General features: G+C 34.9%; 1 protein-coding gene across 10 annotated transcripts in view; it reads left to right on the forward strand.

Annotated features, from left to right (window-relative positions):
- Herc4 (HECT and RLD domain containing E3 ubiquitin protein ligase 4) overlaps window positions 1-22,366 on the forward strand; it is a 120,887-nt gene that overhangs the window by 45,905 nt on the left and 52,616 nt on the right. For all 10 annotated transcript variants that reach the window (XR_006846250.2, XR_009226408.1, XM_046419905.2 and 7 more), the window contains 6 exons: window positions 12,820-12,980; window positions 18,583-18,659; window positions 19,312-19,436; window positions 21,091-21,150; window positions 21,270-21,381; window positions 21,865-22,054. Coding sequence is in view for 8 of the 10 variants with exons in the window: in XM_046419905.2 (XP_046275861.1) it covers window positions 12,820-12,980; window positions 18,583-18,659; window positions 19,312-19,436; window positions 21,091-21,150; window positions 21,270-21,381; window positions 21,865-22,054 (725 nt within the window). In the remaining 2 variants the exon portion in view is untranslated. The remainder of the gene's footprint in view (window positions 1-12,819; window positions 12,981-18,582; window positions 18,660-19,311; window positions 19,437-21,090; window positions 21,151-21,269; window positions 21,382-21,864; window positions 22,055-22,366) is intronic.

Here is a 22,366-nt window from a genome sequence, read left to right on the forward strand (position 1 = left end):
GCATTATAGTTCTACATATTTATGGGATTTGTCATTACATATATGATTATGCACACAATATTATAATATAATTTGGCCAGCATCACTCCCCAGCACTTACTCTTCTGTTCTCCCTCTCGCCAATTCCATGGTTCCTTTCTTTTACTAATCTCTGTTTGATTTTTAGGAGATCCACTTCCACCTTTCTTTTACTTTTTCCTCTCAAGCTTCCACATATGAAAGGAAATACACAATCTTCTGAGTTTGACTTATTTTACTTGACATGATGGTTTTTAGTTCCATCCATTTTCTTGCAAATGCCATGATTTCATTTTTCTTTATGGCTGAATAAAATTCTATTGTATATGTACAACATTTTCTTTTATCTATTCATGGATACCTATTGATGGATACCTAGGCTGGTTCCATAGTTTGGCTATTGTAAATTGTGCTGCTACAAACATGGGTGTGCATGTATCATGTAGTAAGATGATTTTAATTCTTTAAAATAAATACTGAGGAGTGCTATAGCTGAGTTATATTGTGGTTCCATGCCTAGTTTTTTGAGGATTCTTTATACTGATTTCCATAGTGATTGTACTAATTGAGTCTCACCAACAGTGTAAAAGTGTTTCTTATTCTCCACATCTTCTTTAACATTTATTGTTATTTGCATTCTGTATTCTTGATGATTGCCATTCTGATTGGCCTGAGATAGTGTTGATTTGCATTTCTCTAGTTGCTAATTTTGTTGAACATTTTTTCAGGTATATCTTCTTTTTGAGAATTGTCTGTTAAATTCATTTGCCCATTTATTAATTGGGCATTTGATTTTTTTTTATATAAAGTTTTTGAACTCTATGCATTCTAGATATTAATCCTCTGTGTCAGAACAATAGCTCGCAAGGATTTTCTCCCATTCTGAAGATTTTCTCTTGACATCCTAATTGTTTTCTTTAGTCTGTGCAGAAGCTTTTTAATTTGATGCCATCCCATTTGTTAACTCTTGACATTATTTCCTTAGTTTTAGGGGTCTTATTGAGAAATTCAGTGCCTGTGTCTAAAAATTGGAATGTTGACCCTACATTTTCTTCTAGGAGTTGGATAGTTCCTGGTTTAATTCCACGGTGTTTGAGCCATGTGTCGTTGATTCTTGTGCAAGGCAAGAGATAGGGTCTAGTTTTATTCTTCTATATATGGATGATCAGTTGCCCCAGCACCATTTGTTAAAAAAAAGGCTGTCTTTTCTCTATAGTGTTTTTGGCACCTTTGTCAGGGATCAGATTACTATAGCTGTGTATTTGTCTCTTTACCTTTATTCTGTACCATTGGTCTGTATGTTTGTTTCTGTGCCAGTACTGTGCAGTTTTTGTTTCTGTAGCTCTGTAGTATATTTTAAAGTCATGTGTTGTGATACCTCCAGTATTACTTTTTTGGCTTAGAATTGCTTTTGCTCTTATATGTCTCTTATTTTTTCTAATGAATTTTAGACCTTTTTTTCTAATTTTATGAAGCATGTTGTTGGTGTTTTGATGGGGATTGCATTGAATCGGTATATTGCTTTTGGTAGTATGGCAATTTTAACAATATTAATTCTGCCCATTCATGAACATGGGAGGTCTTCAGTCTTCTGAGGTTTTCTTCAGTGTTCTGTAGGTTTTTTTGGCAGGGGGAGGGGTGGGATTTAACAACGATTTATTGGATAAAACACCTGGACCTGGGTCCTGCGAAAGATGTTATGGGCGGATCTGGGCTGGGCCTGGGCTCCCTCCTTAGTCTGCTGGTGTGAACCTTTTCTGGAGGCTGGGCTCCAGCCGATGCCTGCTGGTGGAGGGATGGACCTGGGCCTACTCCAGTGTTCTGTGGTTTATAGAGGTCTTTCACCTCCTTGGTTAGATTTACTCCTAGGCATTTTATTTTATTTTTTTAGGCTATTGTGAATGGGATTGTTTTCCTAATTTCTTTCTTAGCAGTTTCATTGTTGGTATATAGGAAAGCTATTGATTTTTGTAAATTGATTTTGTAAAATACTCTTTTGCCAAATTTGTTTATTAGCTGTAGCAGTCTTTGGTAGAGTGTTTGATTGTTTTTATTATTCAGGTATAAGATCACATCATCTGCAAACAGTGATAATTTGACCTCTTCCTTTTCTAGTTTTATCCCTTTTATATCCTTCTCTTGCCTAGTTGTCCTGGCTAGAATTTCTATAAAGGAAATGCTTTCAGTCCCCTCTCCCCCCCATTTACTGTGAGGTTGGCTTTGGGTTTTTCCTTCTTTCTTAGAAGTTCTTTCTGTCCCTAGTTCTTCAGTGTTTTTATTATGAATGAGAGCTGAATTTTGTCAATGGCCTTTCTGAATTGTTGAGATGACTAAGTCATCTTGTCCTTAATATTACTTATGTGATGAATTATATTTATTGATGTTTGTGTGTGTGTGTGTGTGTGTGATTGTAAATCTTTATTTTTATGTGGAGCTGAGGATCAAACCCAGTGCCTCACATGTGCCCCTGATTTGTGTATATTAAATCATCCTTGCATCTCTGAAATAAAACCCAACTTGGTCATGGTGTACAATCTTCTTGGTATGTTGTAAATACAATTTGCTAATATTTTACTTATCTAAATTAATCAGGGATATTGGTCTGTAGTTTTCTTTCCTTGATGTGTCCTTATCTGGTTTTGGTATGAATGTCATACTGGCTTCATAGTATAAATTTGGAAGTGTTCATCTCTTTCTATCCCTTTATATTTTGTGGACTAATTTGAGGAGTATTGACATTAATTCTTTAAAAGTTTGTTAGACTAGGTGAGAATCCATCTGGTCCTGCAGTCTTGATTCAGTTTTTGGCACATCTTGTTTTTCTAGGAATATATCCATTTCTTCTAATTTTGCCAATGTGTTGGAGTATAAGTTTTCAAAATAGTTCCTAATGATCTGCTAGATTTCTGAGATGTCTGTGGTGATTTCTCGTTTTTTTAAAATCTCTAGTTTTATTAACTTGATTTTTCTCTTTTTCTTTTGGTGATTTTGGCTAAGGATTTATTAATTTGTTTATATTTTCAAAGAATCAACTCTGATTCATCTGTCTTTTGTTGTTATTTTATTCTCATGTTCATTGATTTTGCCTCTGATCTTAAAATTTTCCTTCTAATGGTTTTAGAATTGGTTTTCTCTTCTTTCTCAAGGGCTTTAAGATATATCATTAGGTTGTTTACTTGGGATCTTTCTGATTTTCTTATGTAGGCACTCATAGTTGTAAACTTTGCTGTTAGACCTGCCTTCATAGTGTCCAAGAGGTTCACTGTTCTCATTTGAGTCTAGTAATTTTCCAATTTCCCTTGATTTCTTCTATTACCCCTTTATCATCATTCAAAAGAGTATTTGTTCAGTCTCCATATGTTCATATGGTTTCTTTAGGGTTTTGTCATATTTATTAATAATTTCATTCCTTTGTGATCTGATAAGATTTAAGGAATTGTACCAATGTTTTGTATTTGCTAAGAGTTGCTTTGTGGCCTAAACATATGGTCTATTTTGGAGAAGGTTTCATGAGCTGCTGAGAATAAAATGTATTAAGCTTTTGTTGGATGGAATATTCTGTAGATGTCTGTTAGGTCCATTTGATTTATAATATTTTTCAGGTACAGAGAGTCTTTAATGGGTTTATGTCTGGATGACCTATCTAAGGGTGAGAGAAGTGTTTTGAATTCACCCAGTATTACTGTACTTGTGTCAGATATATCTGAGACTTCAATTTGAGTATTATCTCTTTTATGTAATTAGTTATACCCATGTTTGGGGCATAAATATTTGTTATTGTTTTATCTAGTTGGATTGTTCCCTTTACCAATATGAAGTGAACTTGTTTGTCTCTTCTGATGAATTTTGGTGTGAAATCTGCTTTATCCAATATGAGAGTAGCTATTTTGGCTTGTTTGGGGGTTCCATTTTCATGGTATATCAATTTTCATCCTTTTACTTTCAGTTTGTGACTGTCTTTGCCTCTAAGTTGCATATCTTGCAAACAAATAGTTGGGTCTAGTTTTTTAATCTATTCTGCCAACCTGTGTCTTTTATTTGGAGAGTTAAGACCATTTGCATTCGCTGTTATAATAGAAGGATGTTTATTAATTCCTGCCATTTTGGTTTATTTATCATGTTTAATTTTGTCCTATTTTTCACTTGCTTAGCTACCCTTCCAATGAAATTTGTTCTTTTGTGAGCTCTGATGTTTGGTTTTTATTTCATTTGTGTTCAGTATTTCTTACTGCAATGCTGATTCCATAGCCATAAATTCTTCTAGTTTCTTTTCATCTTGGAAGGTTTTTATTTCATCTTTGATTTTTGAAGGATAGTTATGTTGTATGTAGCAGTCTTAGTTGATAGTTATTTTCTCTCAGGATTTGGAATATATTGTTCCAAGCCCTTCTGGCTTGTCCAGTTCATGCTGAGAAATCTGAATTGATTTTGATTGACTTGCCTCTAAATGTGACCTAATAGTTTTCTCTTGAGGATTTTAAAATTTTATCCTTGTTCTGTATGTTAGGGATTTTATTATGATGTGTTGTGGTTCTTTTTAGATCTTGTCTCTTTGGGGTTCTGAATGCCTCTTGTATCTGTATGGTCCATCTAATTCTGAAGGTTTGGAAAATTTTCTGTTAATATTTCCCTGAAGAGTTTGTCCATTTCATTAGCCCAAATCTCACAACCTTCCTAAATTGTGATTCTTAAATTTCATCTATTAATGTTGTCCCAGAGTTCTTATATAGTCTGATCACAGTTTCTCTCTCTCCCTCTTTCGAATACTGTCTGAATGTTTATTGCTGGCCACTGTGTCTTCCAGCTCTGAGATTCTGTCTTCAGTATGGACTACTCCATTGGAGAGACTTTCAGCTGAACATTTTATTTGAATTATTGTGTCTTTCATTCATTTCCAAGATTTCTGTTTGGTTCTTTTTCAGTATTTCTATCTCCTTATTGAATTTCTCACTCATATTCTGTACTTTATTTCTTTTTTTTTTTAATTTTTGTAGATGTAGATGGACAGGACAGCATGCCTTTATTTTATTTATGTTTGTATGTGGTGCTAAGGTTTGAACCCAGTGCCTCACACATACTAGCCAAGCACTCTGCCACTGAGCCACAGCCACAATCCCTGTACTGACTTTAACTTGGTGATTTTTCTCTGTTCCTTTGGAATTTATTGATCATTTTAATAATGATTCTTTGAATACCTTATCTGATATTTTCTCAACTTGGTCTCGCTGAGTTGCTTAGCACCTTGCTGTTGTTGAGACTGTCTTTGAACTCATGATCCTCCTGTCTCAGCCTCCTGAGCTGCTGGGATTACAGGTGTGTGCCACCGCACCTGGCTTGGCACAGTTTTTACTTGCTGTAGTGTCCTAGAGTAATCTACATTGAGACCCATTTGTAGGTGTGATATCCAAAGTCTTTGTTTATTTATCTCTGTTTTTGCTATAGCTGTAGCATTGGTTATCTGTAGGTCGGACCTGGTGGCCCACCCCTAGACATTTGTACTTGGGGCCTGGTTGTCAGTTTGGGTTTTTGTCTCTTCTGATTTTTTTTTTTTTTAAGTATAGCTGAAGAACGAGTATCATTAATTTGTGTGCGAAGCAAGGTGCGCTGACTTCATTGAGTTCAGCAGTAGAGTTCCTACCTTGTGAACTTGTGATATCCCTGTAGGTTTCAGTACTTCATAGAGTAGGGGTAAACAATCAATAGCAATAACTAATGCAAACAATATATGACATTAAACTAAATACTTGGTTCCTATCATAATATCTACAATGTTAATTGCCACAAAAAACAAATGGTAGGGGCAGCAGTTGCCAACAGCAAACACAGTAAAAACAGCAAAAACAGTAAGTAACCATTAACTATCTAGCATGAAAGCAAATAGCAGGTGTCAACTATAGTCATCCATAGGAACAGTATTAATGGTGGGGGCAGGAGTTATATAAATCAATTAGTGCTAAAAGTGGTAAGAATACAGTTAATTAACAGAAAAGAAAATGAGAACCGTAGAAAAGAGTTTACAGTTGCAAAAAGTGATAACAAAAATGCAGAAAACAGCATTTGATGGTTATAAGGAAGTAGAAAAAATACAAGTAACAAAGTGAAGGGTGATCGAAAGAATAATAGAATTTGGCTATTACCATAAGAACAGAGAGGTAAACAAGAGAAAGAGACAAATAAAAACAATAGAAAACAAAATCAAAATATACTAATCAAAAATCCTAATCCTCAAAAGACAAAGCAAAGAAAAATAATTAGTTTTAAAAATGCTAAAAATGAGGAAAAATGAAAAAACATGTAATATATATCTATGAACCAATCAGCACAGCAACACACACACAAATAAAAAAGAAAAAGAAAAAAGATTCTTAATGAAAAATTAAGGAATCATTTCCACTGAGGTGGTCAAAATAGTGGACAAGAATAGATGGTCACTGTGCCTGACTTTCTTTCCATTTCTTCTTCAGCTGTGTACTTAGAGTGAGAACAAGGATTGAACATCATTAACCCCTTCCTCTTTTTGTGGTGCTCACCAAGTTTCTACTTGGAGTGGCATAAGACTATAGCTGTTTCAAATAATTCTCGGCTTCCCTTCTCCCAGTATGAGGTAGGATGAAAGGGATAGGATAAAAGGGATGGGAAGTATTGTCCAGATGGATGCACTCCCAGGGTGAGTCTGCTGCAGAATTTTTTTTTTTTGAACCGGGGATTGAACTCAGAGGCACTTGACCAATGAGCCGCAACCCTAGCCCTATTTTGTGTTTTATTTTGAGACAGGGTCTCAACTGAGTTGCTTAGCACTTCATCATTGCTGAGGCTGACTTTGAACTTGCAATCCTCCTGCCTCAACCTCCGAGCCACTGGGATATGTGCAACAATGCCCTGCTCTACTGCAGAATTCTATGAGGGGAATTCTGTGGTGGGGCTTAAGTCTAATCAGGCCTCAGGTGTTTTGTTGGGTGGTGTCTGCTCTGGAGAGATGTGATCAACATATCCCTAGGGCTTGGTGATTGCTGATATCTGCTGGGAGTCTGGATCTCTGGAGCCTCCCATGGATTCTATTCCTAGAGTATGAGGGCCAATCTTTCAACCCTTTCCCAGGCTTAGTCCCTGAGTGTATTCACACCTACCTTTTCAAATTCCTGACGCTGTTTCAGCTGGTTGTGTTATCTGCCAGACTCAAAGTGAAGCAAATTGGGCTTCCTTTGCTTTTCCAACTTGAATCTTCCTGGGCAATACATTATCTGTACCTGTTTTGTTTCTGTTCTGTGAGGTACACCCCAGGCCACACAGTAGGTGCTTGCCAGGACAGTATAGGCATGTTTGCTAAGATCTTCCGTTTTCCACAGCAGCAGCTGCAGTATGGCTGCTGCAGGATGGCTCTTGCCTCAACTCTCCATGGCCATTTGGGAAACACTGGGCACTTTTTAACCACCAGTACATGGTGCAGCCTCTGAATCGTCTAAGGGCAGACTGCCTTTCTGATATCAGGTTTCTCTGTACGAAATCTGTTACTGTTCTGTGTTGAAGCAGCATAGCTACTGCTACCACTGCTGCTGGCTAATGTGGTTTTTCTTCTTTGTTTAAAGTACCCAATTTTTTGAGTCTCTTAAGACACTGTGTCCCATATTGAGTTTTAGTGAAATCCTGTATTCACCCTCCTCGCTGAGAAGCAGTACTCCTTCTGCTTGAATCCTGAGCCACAGAGCAGTGAGGAATGCAATTTTCCTCTAGCCCCTACCTTCGACAGTCCACCATTGGGTTTTCTTTTGACTTTCCTTATTTTGGGTAGTTTTTCCTCCTTCCCAGTTTGTCAGGTTTTTGTTGTTTTGTTTATTTTATTGTAAAAGTGTGTTTAAGTTTGTCAAGTGCTCTTTCTGTAGCTATTTGAATTATAATGTGTTGTTTTTCTCCTTCATTCTGTTAATAAGATATACCACATTTTTTTTTTTCCATTTTGAACCATCCTTGCATTCTAGGAGTAAATCTTGTTTGGTCATGGTGTATAATTGTCTTAATGTGCTGGTGTTTTTTATTGAAGATTTTATTGTACTTTATTGAAGGTTTTGTTTTGTCTTCTGCAGTACTAGGGATTGAACGCAGGAGATCCCCTGTGCCGCAGTCTGGCTGGGCACAATCAGGAGCCACTTGTCAAAAGAAACTAACTTTATTTTTAGAACCACACACGACAAACAAAATAGTCTCTCAGGAAAAACCCTCAGAGCCTCAACTGCCACCACCGGCTTTCCCCAAGCCTCTCTCTCCCCCACAAGCTTCTCTCCACCTCCCACAATCCTCCTGCTCTTGAGGCCGATTGGCTGGGTCACGTGGGCGGAGCCAAAAAAGTCCCCCAATGAGCAGCTCCGTGGTCTGAAAGGGCAGGGAAACAGTCCAATGAGCATCACCGCAGAGGAGCCAATCAGCTAGATGTTGCTGGGGCGGAGGAGCCAATCAGCTAGATGTTGCTGGGGCCGCTGTGAGCCAAATCTCAGCCGGCAGCTGGTTGCTGGCAGCTGGAAGTTTGCTGGGGCCCCTTTGGCTGTGGCTCTCAACACCCCTGCCCTTTGTATTTTTTATTTTGAGACAGGGTATACTTTTTTGCTGAGGTTGTCTTAGAACTTGAAAGTCTCCTGCATCAATCTCTCACATCGCTGGAGTTACAGACGTTCACCACTGTTCCAAACTATTGAGGATTTTTGCATCAGCGTTAACAAGGAATAATGATCTATAGTTTTCTTGGCTTTGTTATGAGGACGGTGCTGACCTCATTGAATTAGTTAGGAGGTGTTTGGAGAAATCTGAGAAGGATTCCCCCCCCCCCCCACGAAATATCCAATCTCAGATTCTCTGTTTAAGCAACAAAAAAACATTCTCAGACATTCATAATAACCCTTCCTGTCACATTACTTTTTTTTTTTTAGTTTATATTTTTTTCTGTTAACAGAGCTTTCCTTGCCCCTTTCCTGTGATGCTAGGGATCCTGCTGAAGGCCTTGTATATGCCAGGCATGTGCTACTGAGCCACACCTCAAGCCCTGTCCTGGTCTCTTTGGGTTATTTGCATGAAATATTTTTTCTAGCCTTTTCATTTTCAGTTAGTTTATGTTTCAGATTTAAAATGAGTATCTTGAAGAGAATGTGTATAGCCACATGTAACAGCAATGTTCTAGTCTTAATGGGCCACATGTATGAGATAGTCCAAAAGATTATAATAGAACTAAAAAATTGCTGTCACCTGTAACAGTATAGCCATCAAGACATGAAGCATAATAAATTATTCCTGTGTTTGTGGTGATACTTGTGTAAACAAATCTATTGCACTGCCAGTCATATAGAAATACAGCACATACAATTATGTATAGTATGTAAGACTATACAACTATGTGGCTTATGTATTTACTATGAGTTCTATAGTATAGTGTGCTCCTATTATTTATTAAGTAAAAATATTTAATGAAAAAAACTATGCCATGTTACTCTAGCAGGAGCCTCATCTCATTTTTACTGAACCTCTTGGTTTTGTCATCTTTCTATTGTGCTTGATTTAATTTTTGTTCGTTATGACTCCTATGTGTACAAAATCCACTGCAACTATTGAATGAATGACCTGGAAAAAAATATAAGTAAGGACTACAAAAATGGAAATTCAGTGATGGCTCTTCCTTGTAGTCAGACATAACCAATTCCATCATAACTATGATTTTGAAGAACAGGGACAAAGTGATAGCAGTGGGATATTAAGTGAAATCATCCAGGTACAGAAAGACAAATTGTACATGCACTCATATGAAAACTAAAAATGTTGATCTTATAGAGGACTAGAAAGTGGTTACCAGAGGCTAGGAAGGGTAGAGGTAAGGGGAAGTAGGAAAGAGTTGATAAATGAGGGGGGTGGAAACATACAATTAGGAAGTTTAAGTCTTGTGTTCTTTAACATAGTAAGGTGATTATAGTGATTAATTTATTATATATTTCAAGAAACTGTTTTGTGAATGCTTACAATACAGAAATAATAAATGGTTGAGGTGTTAGATATACTCATTTCCATTTAATGTGTTGTATGTATGTGTCAAAATAGCATACTGTACCCAATCACTACATATGATCATTATGTGTCTGTTTAAAAAAAGAATAAAGGACTAGAAGTTGTTAAGGATCTGCTTCATTAAACGCAAAAAGATTAATAGAAATTTAAAAAGTGTATGTATTTGTGACTGGAGAAACATCTAATGACCTGGATTGAAGACCAAACACAGAAGCATATCTCTCTAAGCACCATGAGGATCATGAGTGAAGCAAAGTTTGTTTGTATTACTGAAAGAAAAGGCTAGACCTGACTATAATAAATTTATTGCTAGCTCTGTGTGGTTTAAATTATTCAATCATCATTATTTATTACATCACGTGAAAGTAGTTAAGTATGAGTGCTGAGGTGAAGGCAGCTGAAGAATTTTTTGGAACTCTAGATATATACAAGAAAATTACAATCCTGCACCTTTCCTTGGGTGTGTAATTGTGACTTATATCCCTCCATATATGTGGTTGCTTTTGAATGTCCTAGACCTCCCAACAGGGGAAGAAGGAAAAAAGTGAAGGAAGGATAAAAGGGGTGAAGGGAAGAAGAAAGAAAAGACTGTGCCAGCCTTATAAGTCTTCAGCCAGAATGAGAAGGGTACAACGATAGCTATCTACCTTTCTGCATCTTGGCAGTCAGAAATGATAATAAGTGATCAAAACTCCATTCCCAGTATCTGGATAAGGTCCTTATTGCCCACCCTGGCACCTGTAAGCTATTCCTGGAACATGTTCATTGATGTGTGATGCAGAGAAGCCAGATGAATAGCTACTGCTGTGCTGAGAGCTGAGATTTCCTTGAATTAGCTACAATTTTCCATCTAACCCATCTCCAAGAAGTTGCAAGCTTTAAATAGGCTAAATAATTCAAAAATGGGTATATCAGATAGACTCTGCCAGTGTAATTGTTACGTAGGTGGGAAAACAGATTCTTGGTGTGTCCTAGGCTATCATTTTCTTAGAATTCTCCTGTCTAGCTACAGTTTTGAAAATCCTCCACCCTCCTGCTCTATCATGCCACTGTTGCCATAAATTAAGTACTGTATGTACTTGCAACTTGAATACCATCACCTTACTAAACTCCTATTAATAACTTATTTATGTATATAATCATATCTGTTAATCAGTTTAGTTTCTTTCCGTTATTTTTATTTAACATTTATATAATTGTCTTGCCTTAATGTGTTGGTTGGGACACTAGTATAATGTTAACTAGAAGTTCTGAAGATCAAAGAAACATCATGTCCTGTTTCTTTGTGGGAAAGCTTCCAGTATTTCACAATTGTTTGTTACAAGATTTTTGTAGATAACCTTTATCAGATTAAGAAACTTTCCTTTATTACTACTTTTACTCGTGAACAGATGCTAAGTTCTCAGCTTATTTCAGGATGATTATGATTTTTCCCTTTTAATCTGTTAAATTTCTATAAATTATGGCAAATTATGTTAATGAAATTTTCTAGTAAACAGCTTTGTTTTTCTGGAGTAACTGATTTGGTTATCAAGTTTAGTCTGACAAATTGAGAAATGTATCCTTATTTTCTTTTTTTTAAAAGTAAAACCAAAAGGTTGGGCTTGGCATTTTTGTTTTTAAAAATGTAAAGACATTCTTTTATTTCTTTGGTGGCTTCAAAGGTTGCTTTTGTTATTTCTTCGTAAGTCAGTTGTTTGGAAGTGGTGTTTTTTTCTAAGAATTTAACTTTTTAGTTAAATTTTAAGCTCACTAAACATTTTATGTCTGAGCTGGGTACAGAGAGACACATGCCTATAATCCTAGTGACTTGGGAGACTGAGGCAGGAGGATTACAAGTTCAAGACCAACCTCAGCTATTTAGCAAGGCTCTCAGCAATTTAGTGAGATCCTGTCTTAAAAAAATAAAAGGGGCTATATAACAATTACACTGGCAGAGTCTATCTGATATACCCATTTTGGAATTATGTGGCTCAGTGGTAAAGTGCCTCTGGATTAAATCCTCAGTACCAAAACCAGCAAAATAAAAAAGTAGGATATATTTTGGGAAGAGCCAACATTTGTTTAATTCTGCTCTAGAAGAATAGGAATGATTAAGTGAAAGACTACAGAAATAATGGTTGAGAATTTTCCAGACCTGACTAAAGACATAAAACCCAAGACCATAAGGCCTACTTAACAATATTTAACTTATTTGTAAACATAGTTAAAATATCAGAGTTGTACAGATTCATGGAGAGTAGATTGGTTTTCATTCTGTAGTTTCCTAAGTTTGTTTTGACCATAGTACCTTCACAGGGGTCTGGAGTAATAAATATATTGATGGGTTTCCTTAGAAGAAGGAAACATTATTGCTGTTGTGATGGATGCCAGATTACTTGCTTAGTTCTTAGCCTAAAACTTTTTTTTGAGTGGTGCCCAAAGACAAATAGGGAAAGTGGAGGAAGGACCTCCTTGGACATCTTAGTTGGATGCTACTCCTGTGCTGAATCATCTGTTGTAAGAGATTTTAGTATAAACCTTTGAACATTTGAAATTTGAATATTTTAAACTTGAGCATTTTCTGAACCATGCTTATGCAACCTACCTGTGTGATACTGAATTGATTTGTTATAGATTAAGGTTGTTGATATTGTACAAAAGTTTTATAACAATTGTTTTTATTTATTTTTGAAGAGAAAAATTAATTTCAGTTATTATTTTTTTTAATGTAAATTGTTTGGAATATAATACTAAGTCTGAGGTTTTCTATCATTTTAGGCAACATACTTCTGCTTTTGTCCCTTCATCAGGACGAATTTATTCTTTTGGTCTTGGTGGTAATGGGCAGCTGGGAACTGGTTCAACAAGCAACAGGAAAAGTCCTTTCACTGTAAAAGGAAATTGGTTTCCATATAATGGGCAATGTTCGCTAGATAGTGGTAAGTAATATATTACAGCTGTGTTACACATACTAAGGTTTTCAATAAAATGTTGCTCTTAAGTGATGAAGCTTTTTATGTTTTTAAGTTAAAATAACAAGTTTAAGAGCAATGCATATGGTTGCTTAATTTGTTTATTATATATAGTTAAGGAAATTCTTGATAAAGTAAAAGTGGTTTCTAGAGGGTGGGTAATATAAGAACTAAGTGGTGGCTAGAAATCAATGAGAGGGAATTTTTGTTTTTAAATTGGTGAAGTTAAAAATAACTAAACTAACCAACTTAACCATTTTTAAGTTCAACAGTATACAATTACTAAATACATTAATATTTTGTATAATCGTTCTCCAAGACTCTTCATCTTGTAGAATTAAAGCTCTATGTCCATTAAACACCAGCTCTTTATTACACCCCCACCACTATCATTGTGCTTTCTTTCTCTGAATTAGATTTGACTCTTAATGGAATGGAATCATATGGTATTGTTTTTTCCTAACTGGTTTACTTAGCATAATGTTATCAAGGTTCATCCATGTTGTAGCATGTGTCAGAATTTTTTATTTTTATTTTTAAAAACTTAATGTTCCATTTTATGTTTATACCACATCTAATTTTACTTATAGGCTTTACTTATTTCCACCATTTAGGCTATTGTGAATAATACTGTTGTGAACATGGGTGTACAAATATCTGAGATTCTGCTTTTAATTATTTTGGGTGTACACAGGAATTTAAATTGTATATCAGAAACTAATTTTTTAAAGTTTAAAGTATATAAGTCTACCTATTCAAGATAGTAAATTTTTAATTTTCTTTTTATTCCCTTTTTGTTTTAGCCAAATGTGTATTTCTTTATTTTTATTTCTATTTTTGCAGTAGATCTGGGTTTTTTTATTGACATATCATATGAAATATTAGAAATATTTGATGCTATTTTTGCATTCATTTGGTTACATGCTATAATGAAGATGTACTTCCTTTTTATGTTTTCTTTACCATCCTAAATTGTTGAACCCAGTGTCCCACGAATGTGAGGCAAGCACTCTACCATTGAGCCACAACCCCAGCCCTCTTTTAAAGATCTTAATAATCAGATATGGTCACACTCTGAGGTATTGGGAGTTAGGATTTTAGATGTGAACTTTTTTTTTGTTGTTTTTTTTTTTGTACCAGGGATCGAACACTGAGCCACATCCCTAGTTCTATTTTGTATTTTATTTAGAGACAGGGTCTCACTGAGTTTGCTTAGTGCCTCGCCTTTGCTGAGGCTGGCTTTGAACTCGTGATCCTCCCTCCTCAGCCTTCCAAATGGCTGGGATTACAGGCATGTGCCACCATGCCCACTAGATGTGAACTTTTTGTGGGGACAATTCAACACATCACAGGAAGGCAAAAATCAGTGTGAGAGGAAATTTGCACATTTCATTAAGGTACATACAACCACAGTCCATTTGCTGTACAGGGGCAGAGAGATAAGGAAAGTACTGGGAGATGAGATTGTTTAAATATGTAATGTCATGTATGAATATGGAATAATGATCCCACTATTATGTGTAATTATAATGCCCCTATTAAAAATAAATTAAAAACTTAATGGAAAAAAATGGTTTTAGATTTAGAAATCAAATTCTAGTTAAAACTTTCAAAGTAGATGGGCAGACCTGAAGTGGGTGAAATGATTTTTACCTTTACAAAATTTCTTGTTTTTCTTTTGTTTCCTGTCTTATTTCATATTCTCTTTCTTTCTTGAAACAATAGTAATTAAATGGTTTTGCAAAAAAAAAAAAAAAAAAACCAGTTAATAACTGAAGTATGAATTATAAAGGAAAAAATAATCATGGGTACTTAAAAAATTGTACTTGCTTACCTTTTTTACTAAAGTGACAATAAAATGGTTCAAAAAATACATAATATGGTTGAAAGTAATTTTAGCACTCATAAGTGAAACACTTTGTTCTTTTCCTCCTTAAAAGCAACATGAAGCATAGGAAATTATTCTAGTAAGACAGAATATGTGCTACCTGGAAGAGTACACAAAAGTGTACAACAACATTTTATAGGCATGTATCGGTAAACAAAAAAAAAAAAAACAAAAACCAGACTTTATGAAATTTGCTAAAATTTTAAACCATTTTAAAATCTTAGAGTCACATATAAACTCTAAGGCAAATAAAATCTAGTTACCTAATTGTGTTTTTAAACTTTTATGTTCTAGAAAAAAGTGATACTTTGGCTTTGTGAGTATTCATGAGGCCAAAATAGTCTCTGTATTTTTAAGTTTTCTGGTTGTAGATGTATACAATGCCTTTGTTTATTTTTATTTACTTTATGTGGTGCTGAGGATCGAACTTAGTGTCTTACATGTGCCAGGCAAGTGCTCCACACTGAGTCACAACCCCAGCCCCAAAGATGTTTTTTATGTTAACATGTAGTGCATTCATTATTGATGATCTTCAAGTAAATCAGTATTAAAAAATTTTTTTAAGTTGCAATATGTTTAAGTATTAATGGTTTCAGCTTACATAAATAAAAGCCATTTGGGATGCTGAATTAAGTCCTAAGGGAGTAGATTGTTTCAGAGACCATCAAAATGCCCCCTTTTCTTTTTAAAAAATTTCTGCAGTACTGGAGATTGAAACTGGGTACTCTACCACTGAGGTGTACCTCAACCCTTTTTGTTTTTTTTTGAGACAGGGTGCCTCTGAGTTGCCCAGACTGGGCTTGAACTTGTGAACCTCCTGTGTCATTGGAATTACAGGCATGTGTCACAGTGCCTGACCAAAGCTGTTCTCTTTTGGGGCTTGAGGTGTTGCTCATTGGAGCACATTCTAAGATTACATGAGGCCTTGGATTTGATTCCTAGCTCTTCAAAGAAAAAAAGAACTGGTTTTTTTTTTTTGTTGTTGTTTGTTTGTTTCAAAAGTTTATAATTTTCTCTGATAGTAAATTTTGAAAAGTGTAAGGAGAGAATGAATTAGCCCTTCTAAATGTGGCATCATATACTATAAAACTAAGAGTTAAATCAGATTATTGGTACACATGTAGATATTCAATGAATCCTTGTATATATTTGGGCTAGGGTTGTGGCTGAGAGGTAAAAGTGCTCACCTAGCATGTGCAAGGTTCTGGGTTCGATCCTTAGCACCACATAAAAATAATAAAATAAAGGTATTGTGTCCAACTACCCCTAAAAATATTTAAAAATAAATATAATATAATCAAAAGTAAAGTTCTTTTGTTGTTTTGTGGTACTGGGGGGTTGAACCCAGGGGCTTTCGTTAGCCATCAGTACCATTGTACCATCAATAGCTACCATTGAACTACATCTCCAGTTCTTTTTCATTTTTTATTTTGAGATAGGATCTGACAAAGTTACTGAGGTTGGCTTTAAAGTTGGGGTCATCCTGCCTCGGTATGGGTATATTAGTTTGTTTTTGCACCTCTGTGAACGAAAGGAACAACTTAGAGGAGGGAACATTTATTTGGCACTCGCCATTTCAGAGGTCTCAGTTCATAGACAGCCAAAAATAGCAAGGCTGAAGAGCAGGTTGGAGAAAAACACCTCATAGTGGCTTTGGGGACAGAGGAAAGGAGGGGGAGAGAGAAAGGGGAAAGGGCCAGGTCACAGGGAAGATGGATCTTTCCAGGGCATGCCCCCTGTAACCCATCTCTTTCATCTCCTCCCTATTTGCCTACAGTTATCAACCAGTCAGTCCCATTCAAACTAGGATGGACTGATTATGTTACAGCTCTTAAATTCCAATCATTTCAACTTTAAACGTTACTACATTAACAAAGGAGCTTTTAGAAAAAAAAGTTTGTAATAATTACAACCTAAGGTTAGTATCGTAAATATCAAAAGTGTTTTTTCATGTTGATGAGGAATACAAAACGGATAGTTAATAAACGCACATGATTGTGTACTAACATTCCCTTTCCTATTACAGGGTTACTGTATAGTAGATTGGGGGAAGCTAATTGTCCAGCTAAAATATGAAGAAATAATGGAGCCTATATTACCATTTTAAACGCACAATGAATTAATGTTCTAAGCATTGAGTACGAGTGCTTCCAGGAATCACAAAAAAAAGGAACTGAACCCGACGTTGTGTTTCCTGATGGAAGAATACCCCCAAACCCCCAGTATAGTAGTTTTACTGAAATAAGGTGTGATTGAAGCCTTTTTTTTTTTTTTTGGAGAGAGAGAGAGAGAGAGAGAGAGAATTTTTTTTTTTAATATTTATTTTTTAGTTTTCGGCGGACACAACATTTTTGTTTGTATGTGATGCTGAGGATCGAACCCAGGCCACACGCATGCCAGGCGAGCGCGCTACCGCTTGGGCCACATCCCCAGCCCCCAGCAATATTGGGAGAAACCATAAATATAGTCAGCAAATCCAATCTCCAGCAAGTTGTACATGATAAATGACTAGATTTCTCAGACTTTTTGGAGTAACAGTTGGAAGGAAATTAAGGAAACTAATTTCTAGTGCCTAACCCAGCTCCTATCAACCCGTTCATATATTCTAGATTAGTTATCCATCTTCTAGGGAATTTTTAGTGGGCAGAATCACTTAGGGACAAATAAGCAACATATTAATAAATCTTTTTGGGAAAGGAACAATTTCATGTATACTTGTGAGAATGATGTGATTTTTTAAAAATTAAACAATCAGCTTAATCTGTTCTTGAAATATATTTTGGTCATAGGGCATTCTTGTGACTTGTGAAAACTTTTTTTATTAATGTTTTGAACTCTGAAGCTTTTATTACTATGTGCTAAGCTAGATAAAATTTATTTTATATTGTTTATTCATATTGCCAAATATTTACTTAGTTATTTTACAAATGAAACACTTTACTTGATAGTAGGGAATAATAAAGAAAATTAAGATGTGGTCCTTGAAGAGAATTTGTAATTCTCTGTAGCAGGTATGGTAACTAATAATATAAGGTGAAGAAATAGAAAACTAAAGAGATGGAGGTCATGTATTATATTTAGAAATAACTAGATTTAATTTATAGTAGCTGTGTGTGTCATCTTTTAAGCAGATATATTGAAAGAGGAACTGATTTTGCATTATAAAGTATTCACTCAAATTTTAATTTTTACTGTGTGTATATACACAACACACACACACACACACATATAGATAGATTTTTTAGTTGTCAATGGACCTTTATTTTTTATTATGTATATGTGGTGCTGAGAATCGAACCCAATACCTCATACATGCTAGGCAAGCACTCTACTACTGAGCCACAACCCCAGCTGAGTATTCTTTGTTTAATTTTAAGCTATCTTGCAGCTTTCATTCTGTTTTTATATTATCTTTAGTTTAAATTGAAATGTAATGAGGTAGACTAATTCTTGCATGAATGCCAGAAGGATGAATTGTAAACTTATTAAATGCTGCTTATGCTTGTGGAGTCATTGAACATTCATCCTTTGGTCTGTCTCATCTTCAGAGCAATCAGAATATTTCATGAGTGGGGGGGTCTAATTAAATTAGATGAGTATGACAAATTCAGTAGTAATGTGATGTTCTGGAAAATATGTTGTGTTTTGGATTCTAATTTTTGCATTTTATTTGTATTACAGATTCTGAAGAATATTTCTGTGTAAAAAGAATTTTCTCAGGTGGAGATCAAAGCTTTTCACATTACTCTAGTCCCCAGGTAACAATAGTCATGTAAATTATTTAGCTAAATAATTTAAATTTTTTTTTTCATTTGTTCTTCTTAGTTATACATGACAGTAGAATGTATTTTGATATACTATACATACATAGAGTTGTATATGATTTGGAGTTAACATTGGTTGTATATTTATATAGAAGAACATAGGAATGTAATGTCGAATTTATTCTAATGTCTTTCCTATTCTCATCCCCTCTCCCTTCCCTTCATTCCCTTTTGTCTAATCCAGTGAACTTCTATTCTCCCCTTCCCTCTTGTTGTGTGTTAGCATTCACATATGAGATCATTTGGGATTTGTTTTTTTGGGGATTGGCTTATTTCACTTGGCATGATAGTCTCCATTTCCATCCATTTACCAGCAAATGCCAAAATTTCATTCTTTTATAGCTGTAGCTCAATAATTTCGAGGACGTTTTAAAACACTTTATGTGCTTTACATGTTACAGAGTAGTTGCTTTAATTTTTATCCAAGTCTACAAAATTTATATTTTGATCTATAGGCTAAGTTTTTTGTTTCATGTGTTTACTGGAGATTAACTTTTGTTAAAAAATATATACTAGGAGGTTCTTAGTTTTGAATTATAGATAACACCCCTTCCCTTTGACTAATCTCCTTAATTTTATAATTTAGACTTGTGGGCCACCAGATGACTTCAGATGTCCAGATCCTTCAAAGCAGATCTGGACAGTGAATGAAGCTCTGATTCAAAAATGGCTAAGCTATCCCTCTGGAAGGTTTCCTGTGGAGATAGCCAAGTAAGGAAAGCATATTACCTACACAAAGACAAACTCAACTTCTCAACCTTGTGGTAGAGTAACCTTTACTGGGAATTTTCATTTCAGTATTAATTTCATTGAAGTTCACTCACTGCATGGTTTATATGTATAAAAATTTAAATATTTATAATTTTCATAATGAGTATTTTTTTAAGAATTTAAACTTTATTTTGTTTGTTGTTTATTTGTGTTTTATGTGGTGCTGAAGATTGAACTCAGGGCCTCACCCATCCCTAGGCAAGCACTCTACTACTGAGCTACAACCACAGCCCATAATGAATCTTTTTAAAGATCTCATTTAAATTTGTACAAGTTTCAGAAATTTGTGCAAGTTTCAGTTCTAACGTAGATATGTTAAATGATAAACTGTGGAATTAGCTATTTTGGGATTTGAAATATGTCCCCTTTGACGACATAATAATCACTCTTAATTTTTTTTCTCTGAAAGACTTGAATACTCCTTTTTTCTTGAATATTGTGCTTATAAATTAATTTGTCTAGTACCGGTCAATGACAGACCTCTGTTATTTGGTCAGTGTACTGCCCTGGTCCCATGAGATTATAATGGAGCTAAAAAATTTCTGTTGTCTAGTGACATTGTAGCTGTCATAACACAATGCATCACTTGTGTTTGTGGTGATGTTGGTGTAAACACTGCATTGCCAGTTACATACAAGTATAGCACATTTACTTATGTAATAACTTGATGATAAATGACTGTTATTAGTGTATATGTTTACTATACTGTGCCTTTTATTGTTACTTTAGAGTTTGCAGTACAACAGTATGTTATGCTACATTGTCAGCAATTTCATACATCTTGTATTTGCTGAGTATCTAGAGTGCATCACTCTTTCTTGTGCTTTATTTAATCTTGAGTGGTTTTGTCAATCATAGTCCTAAGAGCAATAGGCTATGGATATACACTATATAGCCTAGGTATGTAGTAGGCTATGATGAATTGTTGAATGCCCCATTTCTCAGAACATGCCCTTTTGTTAAATGATATATGACTATTTAAGCTGTTTTGTTATTTTAGATGTCTAAAAATTTTCTGAAAATCCCAGTGTAGGCCTGAAAAATAGCACCCACGGTTACCAAATATCCAGAGTTATCCAGTGACCAAGATTATCATTATACCATGTAGAATTTTACAAATTAAATGTGCATGCTTAAAAAAAAACAGTTAAGAACATTGGCCAGGGACAGTGGCATATACCTTCAATTCAAGCTACTCTGAAGGATAAGGCAGGAGGATTGTAAACTTGAGGCCAGCGGGGAAGTTCAGGGAGATCCTGTCTCAAAAGGATTAGGGAGTGGAATTCATGCTTAGCACAGGTGAGGCCCTGGGTTCAAACCCCAGTTTTGCAAAAAATAATGTAAGAATATCATATTTGTTTGATAAATTAGAAGATGAAAAGCACATTTGAGAAAATTAGGGCATACGATTATACCTTTTCAAACATTACATAATCTTCAGTAAGTTACATAATTCTGATTCATTTTAATTGGGTGTTGTTTAGAGGAGTGCTCTGTACCGTTAAATATTAGATTGACTGTACATTTTCATTTCTGTAAAAAATGGCAAACAAAAATCATTTTTTTGTGACTTTTTAAAAAAATTTCTTTTTAGTGAGATAGATGGAACATTTTCTTCATCTGGTTGCCTAAATGGAAGTTTTCTAGCTGTTAGGTAAGTGGCAATTCCTTGGTTTGCTGAAACTTTTTAAATTTATTGTATTAAATATATATAAAGGTGAATAATGTTTAAAAAGTTGTTTTTTTTTTAATTGTCATTTTTTTGTTCTTTAGCAATGATGATCACTATAGAACAGGTACCAGGTTTCCAGGGGTTGATATGAATGCTGCTAGGCTTTTATTCCACAAACTTATACAACCTGATCATCCTCAGATATCTCAACAGGTTTGTTTTTAAAGTATTTCATTTTTATAATATTTAGCTGAGGTTTTGATTCCATGTTATTTTATGTGTTGTAACCTAATTAACTTCACTGTTTCATGGACTCCTTATGATGTCCTTCATGTAATTTTATTACATGCACTAATAGAAGAATTAAAATTGGACTTCATTTTATAGCATTTGTAATTTAGCTGTCAGAGATCTGTGTATCTTTCCAAATGTTAATAGATTCTGAATTAATATCATTGTTTTGGTTGAGTCTGTTTATGATTATAGAGGTAGAATATTTATTAGACTTTCACACAAGATTTTTAAAGTTATCTTGGCAATGCTTAGGCATTGATTTTCATTGTGCTCCGTGGTACATTTATTGTATGATATTGTCTTATCTTTTTATTTCTTCACCTTTTCATGTTTGCTATAATACCATTTTTTAAAGTGAATTCATTTTAAATGAAGTAGGTTTTACTTTTTGTCAAAATATAGGTGGCAGCTAGTTTGGAAAAGAATCTTATACCTAAACTGACTAGCTCATTACCTGATGTTGAAGCATTGAGGTTTTATCTTACTCTACCAGAATGTCCTCTGATGAGTGATTCCAACAATTTCACAACAATAGCAATTCCCTTTGGTACAGCTCTTGTGAACCTAGAAAAGGCACCACTGAAAGTACTCGGTAAGAATTTCAGTATTTTTTCTTTTGAAACCTTTTCTCTTTAAATGAAAAATGCTGATAAGTTCTTTTTGCTGTTTGACATTTTGCTGCCTTTCTTTTTTGACATAGTTCTACAGGGAAAAATAAAGCTATTTTTCCTTTTGTCGCTTTTTTTCCCTAGTCATTTGCTTCTAATTGTCGGAGTTGCTGAAAGCAAAACTTGTTAGATACAGAATTTTAATTAAACACAACAGCAGAATTGGTATCAAGAAAGAAAAATTGTTATCTTTATTTCTCTCCCTCATTGCCTTGAGAGTGATCTTGCTATTAAAG

The sequence above is a fragment of the Marmota monax genome, unplaced genomic scaffold (genome assembly GCF_021218885.2).
Source record: "Marmota monax isolate L192 unplaced genomic scaffold, Marmota_monax_Labrador192_F-V1.1 WCK01_AAM20220418_F8-fsc00019, whole genome shotgun sequence".
Lineage (NCBI taxonomy): Eukaryota > Metazoa > Chordata > Mammalia > Rodentia > Sciuridae > Marmota > Marmota monax.